Source organism: Phlebotomus papatasi, chromosome 1 (assembly GCF_024763615.1).
Source record: "Phlebotomus papatasi isolate M1 chromosome 1, Ppap_2.1, whole genome shotgun sequence".
Classification (NCBI taxonomy): Eukaryota; Metazoa; Arthropoda; class Insecta; order Diptera; family Psychodidae; genus Phlebotomus; species Phlebotomus papatasi.
The window spans coordinates 24,042,302-24,052,700 of NC_077222.1; the positions used below are offsets into that span (position 1 = coordinate 24,042,302).

At 36.1% G+C, this 10,399-nt stretch overlaps 2 protein-coding genes across 2 annotated transcripts; one reads left to right on the forward strand and one right to left on the reverse strand.

Moving 5' to 3' along the window:
- Positions 1-317: 317 nt before the first annotated feature.
- Positions 318-2,652, forward strand: LOC129798287 (probable phosphoserine aminotransferase). The gene is made up of 4 exons (XM_055841346.1): positions 318-982; positions 1,052-1,182; positions 1,417-1,959; positions 2,192-2,652. The coding sequence occupies exons 1-4, from the start codon at positions 938-940 to the stop codon at positions 2,562-2,564; spliced, it is 1,092 nt and encodes a 363-aa protein (XP_055697321.1). The 5' UTR covers positions 318-937; the 3' UTR covers positions 2,565-2,652.
- Positions 2,192-5,025, reverse strand: LOC129798288 (guanosine-3',5'-bis(diphosphate) 3'-pyrophosphohydrolase MESH1). Its single transcript, XM_055841347.1, has 2 exons — positions 4,384-5,025; positions 2,192-2,917 (listed from the first exon to the last, which is right to left on the reverse strand). The coding sequence occupies exons 1-2, from the start codon at positions 4,654-4,656 to the stop codon at positions 2,645-2,647; spliced, it is 546 nt and encodes a 181-aa protein (XP_055697322.1). The 5' UTR covers positions 4,657-5,025; the 3' UTR covers positions 2,192-2,644.
- Positions 5,026-10,399: the final 5,374 nt, after the last annotated feature.

Genomic DNA, 10,399 nt, shown 5'->3' on the forward strand with positions numbered 1-10,399 from the left:
CTCTTTTCTTTGATTCTAACACATAAGGATAGTCTTTACTGATCTTATCTACCACGTCTGTTCAGTGAGAAGACCATTATTACACATTAGATTTAAAGAAAAGTTTACGAACAATATGGGTCAAAGTCACTCACAGAGGGGAAAGTCACCCGCATCTCGGGTTATTGTTATTCAACTGATTCAACTAGTTTCATACGACTAATCGGCTTAACAGTTGATCACGGGGATCATTTTGAACTTAAAAACATTGCTATGCCTCTATCCCATTTTAGATGTCTCTCTGAACTTTATAACGTATATTTAAATGAAAGTATCGAGACCGTCGAGACAAATAAATTGCGAGTTCAACGACATTGGAATCTAAACATTTTTTTTGCGAATATACCATGAAGAAAGCATTGCGGAAATAATACTTAGGGCCAATTAAGTGATAATTCGATTCAAATGAACCAAATACGTCAGCGAAATTTGAGCCTGGGTTAGGGGAATGTAATCATTGGATTGAAAATCTTGCAGGCGAAGTAACTTTTCGTGGTTCTTATGAAATGCACTATCAATGGTCGTGGGCTTATCAATGGATTGGTGGAGCAAACAAGTTGTGCATGTGCACCGATCGTAAGAGTATTGGGACTTGTTCTGGATGCAATCGGACGATTTCGCATCGCGTGAATAAGAGAGTGTGGAGAAGATCAGTGGGCAGTGACGAGACGTGACCTTTGTCTTGCTTTTTCAGTAGCTTATTGATGTGCCCAGACTAACTTGTTCTACATCCCTCGTTTCTCCAGTACATTCTCTCAGTCAATCATTACCATTTGCCAATTTAGCATCAAAAGTTCTTCAGTGAAATTTCTGCTTTAGAGCTAGAAACAACCTCCAGTTATCTCTTAATTTCTGTATATTAAATTTATTGGTGGTTTTGTGTGCAAATATTTCAAATATGGTGGTGAACTTTGGAGCTGGACCGGCTAAATTGCCTGCAGAAGTGAGTTATTGGACTGATAAATGATTTTTCTTAATAAAATCCTTAATCACAAATTTTAAAAATGTTCAGGTTCTATTGGAAGTGCAGAAGGAACTTGTGCATCATGGCAATTCGGGCATGAGTGTCATGGAAATGTCCCATCGTGGGGCGGACTACAATAAAATCCACGAGGAGACCATTAGCACACTCCAAGAACTTCTGTGAGTATTGAGTGGAAAAATTTCTCTGCCAATTTTGAATTTTACGCACTGGAACACTTTTAAATTTTCCCTGCAAACAATTTTATTTTTTTTCTCACTTTATCAATTCGTTATCAAACTTGCAAGTAAACACGAAACTGAAAAGTACCGGATTATGAAGATTTTATTGCGCTAAATGTTAAGTACTTTCGAACAACATTCATTAAGAAACTTTGTTTCTCTGTGAATTAATAGAGACATTCCGGATGACTACCAAGTTTTGCTACTTCAAGGCGGCGGAACAGGTCTCTTTGCAGCTGTTTGCCTCAATCTTATGGGGCGAACAGGGGTTGCTGATTACGTTGTAACTGGTTCATGGTCAGCCAAAGCTGCTAAGGAAGCAGCTAAATATGGAAAAGTGAATATGGTAATCCCAAAAACTAACAAATACACCGGCGTTCCTGATCAGAAAACCTGGAAACTCGATCCGAACGCTTCGTACTTGTACTACTGTGACAACGAAACCGTACATGGGGTTGAGTTCAACTTCATTCCGGAGACAAATGGGGTACCCATTGTCTGTGATATGTCGTCAAATATCCTATCACGACATTTCGACATCAGAAAGTTCGGCTTGGTTTTTGGCGGAGCTCAAAAGAATATCGGACCTTCTGGTATAACCGTCGTAATCGTTCGTAAGGACTTGATGGGTAACGCTATGACCGTAACGCCGTCGATCTTCGATTTCGCAGTTGTAGCTAAGGACAACTCCATTCACAACACTCCGCCGACTTTTATGTAAGTCATTCCTAATCATTCTTAAGTACGTTCGTAAGTTTTCGAGGGTCTCAAAATCCTACATAAGACGAAATTTTATTGTTTGATCAGAATCTAATGGACCATTTACTCTTATTATCCAATCCAAAGTCACAATTTTCCAAAAAATCTTGATTAATAAATAATTACAAAAGTTAAGCCATATGGCTAAGTCTTAGGTCTGAAGCCCGTATAAATCAAATACTGTTTTCAGAATCTACGTCATGGGACGAGTCTTTGCATGGATTAAACGACAAGGAGGCATTAAGGCCATGTACGAAAATTCCATTAAGAAATCCCAAATGATTTACAATGAAATAGCTCGGTCTGGAGGATTCTACGGTTGTCCAGTCAACGAGGACTCCCGTAGTAGGATGAACGTACCCTTCCGTATTGGGAGTATTGAAGGAGATGAAGCTTTAGAAAAGGAATTCCTCAAAGGAGCTGAAGCTCGCAAAATGGTCCAACTTAAGGGACATCGTTCAGTTGGAGGCATTCGTGCCTCACTCTACAATGCCGTCACTATCGAAGACGCTGAGGCTCTTGCCAAGTACATGAGGGAATTTTTTGAACAACACAAAAAATAATCCTTTTGAATATTCACATCAATTTTATTCATTCAACTTTGTGTAAGAACTAATTTGGCACTGAATAAACACAGAGACATTTAGATAAGGTGTTCAGAGTGAAATATTTCATCTAGAGCTCCTTCGAGAATGGCATTTGTTCCACGGAGATTATCCACCACCTCCTTGGCCCATTTGTAGTACTCATTCCTTCGCTTCTCTGTCCATCCCACTGGAAGACACCGCTGAAGATCTCGCAAATTGTACAATTTATCGGCCAATTTCACTAATCGCGCTTCATACGACGACTTGGCAGCATTCTCAACCTGTTTGGCTTTTCTCACATCCCTTGGCAGTGTCTTATCATCCGTTACCTGGAGAAAGTATCCTAATTTCAGGTCTTACGTGGGAGTCGAAGGGTACCACAAACATGAACGAAAAGGTCTTTTAAAATTCTTATTTTAGCGCAAATTCTAAAGGGAAAGCTATATATTCTTCTTGGTACCAGAAAGACGGAATACGCTTCGTAGCTCTCGTAGCTCTATTCCAAGAGCAGTAAAGGTTAAAAACGAAAGTTTCCGTATTTACCGCTTAAACATTTCACCAAGGGTTAAACAAAACGGACAACAGATAAAGAAGTAACGGGTTATAAAACCGTTCGCAATCTTACAATTAGCCCTGTTCCAAGAGCAGTGAAAGTTAAAAACGAAAGTTTCCGTATTTGCCATTTAAATATTTCACCAAGGATTGAACAAAAAAATGATCAATATATTCTGTATTTCGTTTTGTAACTCCATTTTGAAGTTTCTTAGTTAACAAAGAATACAGAAGTAACATGATAAACCGGTTGCAATCGGACAATACGCTTCATAGCTCTGTTCCAAAAGCAGTAAAGGACAAAAACGAGACTTTCCGCATATACCGCTTAAGCGTTTCAACAAGGGTTATACAGGTTATACAAAACGGACAACGGATGCAGAAGTAATTGGTTATAAAACCGGTCGCAATCTTACAAGACGCTTAGTAGCCCTATTCCACGAGCAGTGAAAGTTAAAAACGAAAGCTTCCGTATTTACGGCTTAAGTATTTCACCAAGGGTTGAACAAAAAATTGGTCAATATATTCTGTATTTCATTTTGTAAATCCATTTTGAAGTTTCTTAGTTGACAACAGATACAGAAGTAACATGATAAACCGGTTGCAATCGGACAATACGCTTGATAGCTCTGTTCCAAGAGCTGAAAGGTTAAAAACGAAAGTTTCCGTATATACCGCTTAAACGTTTCAACAAGGGTTGCACAAAAAGGACAACGGATACAGAAGTAACCGGTTATAAAACCGGTCACAATCTTACAATACGTTTTTAGCCCTGTTCCAAGAATAGTCAATGTTAAAAACCGAAGTTTCCGTATTTAGCGCTTAAGGGTTGAACAAAAATTAGTCAATATTTGTTTTTGAAGTTTCTTAGTTGACAACGGATCAAGAAGTAACAGGCTATAAAACCGGTTTCAATCGCACAGTACGTTTCGAAGCTCTATTCCAAGAGCAATCAAGGCTAAAAACGAAAGTTTTCGTATTTACCGCTTAAGAACTTTATAAGAAAATTTCTTTCAAGCTATTCGATAGTCTTGATCAACTGCAAAATGTTTACGGAGACCTTAATAAATAAATGGTAATTCCAAGCTTTCTTTTCTCTTTCCCTTTTTTCTGCAATTAAAAATTTAACCACTACCGCCACTCCCATTAATTGTATAAAATGTTTGTGAAACCCTTTGAACATCCCACATGTGGAATAAGGTAATACAAGGGTTAAAAGGTTAAAAAGTGTGGTATAACGTACTTCCTCCACTAATTTGCGGACGTGCGACCCAAAGTGCTGCTCAATTTCATCAAATGTCGTATCCGTATCCTCGACGGTGTCATGCAAAATTGATGCAAGCAACACCGGAACATCATAAATTCCTGCCTCCTCAGTCAGAATGAAAGCCACACCAAGGGGATGGTTTATGTATGGTGTCCCATCCTGATCCTTCCGTCGTTGATCCTTGTGCTTCACAGCCGCAAAATTCATACATTTCGTGTATAATTTTAGTATTTCACCCATGGAAGCCATCACACTCGAATACTCTTTTGTTTTGGCGGGAAATTATGTTACAAACCAGAGGGCGTTCGTGGAAGTATTTTCTTGCGCAAGAGGGCGCTTGCGTCGAGAGGGGAAATGGATCAGATGATTTCTGATTAATTGTGCGGTATTTTTTATGCGCTTTTGCGAAATATGTCACACTTCAGCAAAACCACGTGCTAAATTTTTACCGGTAGGTCGTTGTTCTGTCCACATAAAATTACCCTAATGCCACTAACACACCTTTCTACTCACTTAAACACAAATTTCTTGAACCCCTCGCTGCTACAAACTCTTAACTGAGAAGGGTAAACAGAAATACAATCCGTTTCATGCTGAACTGGAAGTCTCATTTTTGTGCATCAAACACTTCCTCATGACCTTGATTATGCCCTCGCTCGCAATTTGATCAGTCTCACATGTATAACGACGCGTCATGCAATTTTTGAGAACTATCAAAATGTATTGCACGCACACCAATTTTATTAAATATTTCAATCATTTAATATTAAATTGGTGTTTGTGATATACATTGCTGGAAATAAGGCTTAGTAAAATTTCAAATATTTCGAAAGTTTCTGAAATTTTAAAATTATCTAGATTTTGTTGAAATTTAACAGCGTTACGGTTATAACGTTACTTCCGGTCGTTCGACCTATTTCTATTAGGATATTGAATAGAAATTTGATATTCTAATAAAAGTGAGGTAAGTCTATATAATTCTAATCATCTGCCTCAATTTTCAGGCAATTTTCCAAATATGTTTACAAAACAAAAGTTATTATGTGAATGGCGTTACGATAGCCGTTATTCCAGAAGATCTGTGTTCTGTGAAACACCGCCAAAAATTAAGACGAACTTTCTGATGTCGAATTGTATTGTTACAAAGTTCTTTGATAGCCAGTTCTTTATATACAATTATTACGACTTTATTGTTCAATGTCTTAATTTATAAAGGCGGCGAGTATGGTAAAATAAGACAAATTGAAAATTTAAAATTTGATGTTTCAAGACAAAAATTGCCGCAGTTTAAAATTTTTAAGACTAATAAATATGTAACAAATTACCCCATGCATGTCCATGAAAGCATTTTACTTCGTCTAATTAGATTGACTTTTATTTTAATTTTGTCGATGTAAATAGGTAATCTAATACGACCCTTCGTATCAAATTGGATTGAATTTAAAGTGTTCCATTTTTCTCAATAAAAATTTTCGGATCATTACCCAAAGCACAAGTTTATAAGGATAAAATTATTATTATTATTGGATCGTGCGAAAGGAATTCATTATAGACGTTCACTATAACTTGAGTTTATGAATTGCGCCAATCCGATAGAAACAAATTATTTTTGTAGACTTTTTCAACTTCCCTTAAAAAATAAAAGCCAATAGTTTTAAAAAAATATATAAAGAAATATAAAACCTAAGCTCCTTTTCTAATATTACATGAAAATGAAATTATTTAGATAATAGGTGATAAGCAACAGTCAAAGGGCGTTTTTATACTAATTGGCAATAATTTAGCTGGAATTTTGCATTGAGTTTCTAGAAATTAGACGAAAATTCCATTCAAAAGGTTAGAATAATATTTCTATCGTTCCTAACTTCCTAACCTTACAAAAAACCATGACGATGTAAACCTGTTAATGGCCATGATATTTCTCACAGCATTTTTAAGAACTGTCTCAACACAATATTACATAAAAGTTTCAAAGAGCAGAAATAGATAGATGATTTTTTTTTTAAATTCATAAATTGATAAGTTTCCTATGAAAATGCGCTTATAAGAAATCTCTCAGTTATTCAAAGAACTTATTGATAAATATAAAAGATAATTTTGATCACATTTTGCCATAAAGTTATATATTTTAGTTTTCTTAATATATTTTTTTAAGTTTAAAAAGCACTACGTTTATATTTTGCGACATAAATTTTAAGGTTCATAAAAGCCGTTAAATGGTTTGCATCAAATTTTTATATTCCTATTTAAGATTGGTATTAACTCAGAGACCAAGATCAAAAGATTTTGTTATTCTAAAATCAAAAATCAAGATGTCAAGTCTGGCAAATGTCTTGAAATTTTGAAATCCAAGTCAAAAATTTCAAGATTTTAAAGTCTGAAAAATATTTCACGACATTAAATTCCTTGTTTTTATTACTGCTCGAACTCCACGGAGGGGGCAGTATATAATCCCTCGATTTTGAGTTATTTATATATTTCGACTCCTTACCCCCAAGTGGTCGTATTTTGGTAGAATTTTGGAAATCTGAAGTTTCGAGTTTTTTGGTGTCACGTTGTTTTTCCGTCTGTCCGTCTGGCTGTCGCCAGCTCTAGAGGCCAAACGGTTAGAGATAGCGACTTGGAACCTTCGGGGGACACCCCCCCCCCCCACCATTAGTCGACCCAAGAATCGTTAACATTTCCCTCATTTTCCCCCAACCATCCCCGCCCCTCGAAAACAATATTTTTTTGGGATTGCTCGAAAACGCTTCGAGTAATTTTTTTCATTTTTGGATATGTTTTAAGCTGTCTATACATTAGGAGAAAATTTCATCAATATTTGCAATAAATATTTAATATTGATGAAAATTGCCTACACATTAGCAAAACATATGTACATGAATTTGGATTATTGAAGAAAATTTGTCTAATGTGGAGGCAATTTCTTCAATATTCGTTTCAATATGGATGACTTTTCTTCCATATTGTCTTTCAATATTGTTTACCCCTACACATTGAGACAAATATCATCAATATTATTCTTCCATAATATTATTGAAGTGGAATATGGAAGAAATGGTCGATATCAAGTTCATTAGATATTTTCTTCAATATATTAATTTTCGTTTTCACGCAAATTCGAATATTTTGTGTTGCAGAATATTCGAAAAATGTTATTTGTCGATTTTGGTGCAAGTTCAAAAAGAAAAAAAGTGTGTTTCAGGGAATGTGACTTCCTAGTGGAATTTACCCCAGTTTTGGTGAAAGTTTTTGTTCAGATATAAATTGGGGGTAAATTGAGCATCTGGACATGGATTGAGGCTTCTGAGACAAAGCAGATCTCAATCCCAGCATCCAGCTGGAGAACAGATCAAGGTAAAGAATTGAATTGGGATGGAAGTGAGACATTCTATTGCATTAGCAGGTCCCGTGAGTTTTTTAGTTGGAACACAACCCGTGGATCTCTTCAATATAAACCTGAACACTGGCTGACAGACAAGGAAAATATCAAGGAATAGATAAGGCGCGAGATCTTATCAAGCAAAGAGACTGGGAGCCACAGTTGAAGTGACACAATATTGGAAAAAAGAAAGAGATTTTTGTTTATTTTTTTGTTAATTTTATTTTTTTAATAAAAAAATTTTAAATAAAAAAGTCTTCACAATTTTATACATACAATAATTTTTTGTTTCTCTGAGATTTTTCTGTACTTCTGGAGCAGAGTCGTATCCATAATCTGTCTGCAACTCCCTTCTGTGAATCTCAGAAAGAGCTTCTGAGTGTATCCATGAACCTTTGGGCAGCAGAAGCACTTACAAGTCAGAACAGTCCCTGCTTGTGAATATATATAGTCCAACAGCCGGATATGAGGGTCCCTCAACTTCTAAATGAAGAGAATGTTTATTGGATGTGGAACTAAAGACATCCGGATGTATTTAAACCACCAACTGTTGGATCCTGCATCCCACTGGCACTTTCTACAGTGTTATCAGGGACAACTTCGCAGTCTTTGCATCATCAGGGTGATCAAGGATAACTTCTCAGCCGAGGCTGGACTCACAGCAGCCACATGTCCCTCAGCTGCCTCATCAGGGAAAAACTTCGCGTTTTTTCATCATCAGGACGATGTGGGCTAACATCTCAGCCGACACTGGACTCGCAGCATCCACCCGTCCGGCTCCGGCAGCTGATGTCAGATTGTTACAATCTTCGGTTTTCAGCACTTCAATACCTCCATCAAGGAAACTGAGCACAGCTAGCAAATCCCTCAGTCAGCAATTCAAACTGCTGCACCACTTCTCTAGAACGACAAACACATCGCACTGGTGCTTTTCACTCTTGTGAATTACAGAATTTTCCTGCTGCTGTACACTTTTCAGAAATTTATTTTGAGCAAAGTTTGAGGTTATGTTTTATGTCTCGAAGTTCTGAAAAACTTTATTGTCGTCCGGATATGTGTCGGATCATTTTGGAAATTGGAATATGGTATTAAATAACTCTACAGTGATGCACAAGAGGTTTACTACCAATAATTAAAAAAAAACGAGTGAAAACTTCCAGTAAAACTTGGTTGAATTCCACTACAAAAAACATCTCTTGAAAACACTTCTCCTTCGCACTTTTGGACAATTTTCCACTAATATTCACTAAACACTATCTCAATGAACTTCAACAAACACTTTCCACGCTTTTCCAGCAGCCAAATAATAAATTTTCACGAAAAATAATCTCAAGCCGCAAGAAAACTTGAGAGATGACACGAACTGTCAATATTGAAACGTATTAGTTCCTGTGTGGAGGCATTTTCTTCAATAATTCTCTTCAATAATTGAAGCTTTTTATCAATAGTATTATTGAAGGGCCACTCATCCATATTTTTCCTAATGTATAGACAGCTTTAGAGATTACCCAGGCGGACATTTCGTCCTTAGATGAAAATAGCGTTGAATTATTCGTAATAAAGGTTTTTCAAGGTCGAAAATTAAAAAAAAAAACACTAGAGAGCGCATTTATCAAGCGAATGGGGTCGTTTGGGCTCGTTAGAAAGGTCTTGGAATTTTCAACAAAACTGAACTAGTTCCAATCGGTTTTGAATCTGTAGTGAACCGGTTCATAACCGATAAATAATTTATATACGAAATTCAATTAAATTACTCCTGAGGTGTATTTTGGGAAATATTTTGAGTGATTTATAAGTCGGTTCAAATCGGTTGTGAACCGGTAATAAACCAGTTATTTACCGATAAGTAATTTCGATCCGAAAATCAATTTTATTACTCTTTAAACCATTTTGTGGAATCTATTGAGTGATTTATGAATCGATTTACATCAGTTGAGTACTGGTAAATGGTAAATGACGCGCAAGTACTTTTGAGGTATAGCATCTAAAGGTGTCTACACATTGGGAGCAATTTTCGTCAAAAATTGCGTTTTTGACAGAAATTTGACGTTTCCCCCTACAACGCTGCAGGGAATTTCCTTCAAAAAAGCAATTTTTGACAAAAATTGCTCCCAATCTGTAGAGGCCATAAGTCACAAGTTCGAGCATTTCGCAAAGCCTGGGACTCTTTGCCACCCTTTTTTTTAAATAATTCCAAGAACATCTGCAGTTTAGAGTTTCATATAAGATCCACTTTTAATTAGGAATATTTATTATAAGGAAGTGTTTAAAAAGAAAATTTAAATTACTTCAAGACGTGTATATCGGTAAACATCGCCCTGAGAATGCCTGCAAAAAATCACATCTTGCATAAACATTTGAGGATTTATCACAAGTCAGTTTTCTTTCTATATTCACTTTCTGTATTGATGATTATCACATCTCATACATATTTAATACGGTCTAATAATCCAAATTTAACGATTATTTGTAGCGAACATATAAACAAATTTGGAAAATTAATATGTTTCCTAGAAGTAACATTTCGTTAAGGGCAGAAAATCTTTAAATCTATTAGCTAAGATATGTATTTTGAGCCCTCCAAATGATCGCGTCAGAATATAAGATCTT

What these genes read in the sequence shown, in the direction of transcription:
- LOC129798288 (XM_055841347.1), bottom strand. Translation starts at nt 4,656, where the DNA reads ATGGCTTCCATGGGTGAAATACTAAAATTATACACGAAATGTATGAAT. An exon ending in TCCGCAAATTAGTGGAGGAA is followed by an intron (nt 2,918 to 4,383) that starts GTACGTTATACC and finishes TACTTTCTCCAG; the next exon opens with GTAACGGATGATAAGACACT.
- LOC129798287 (XM_055841346.1), top strand. Translation starts at nt 938, where the DNA reads ATGGTGGTGAACTTTGGAGCTGGACCGGCTAAATTGCCTGCAGAA. An exon ending in AGCACACTCCAAGAACTTCT is followed by an intron (nt 1,183 to 1,416) that starts GTGAGTATTGAG and finishes GTGAATTAATAG; the next exon opens with AGACATTCCGGATGACTACC. An exon ending in AACACTCCGCCGACTTTTAT is followed by an intron (nt 1,960 to 2,191) that starts GTAAGTCATTCC and finishes TACTGTTTTCAG; the next exon opens with AATCTACGTCATGGGACGAG.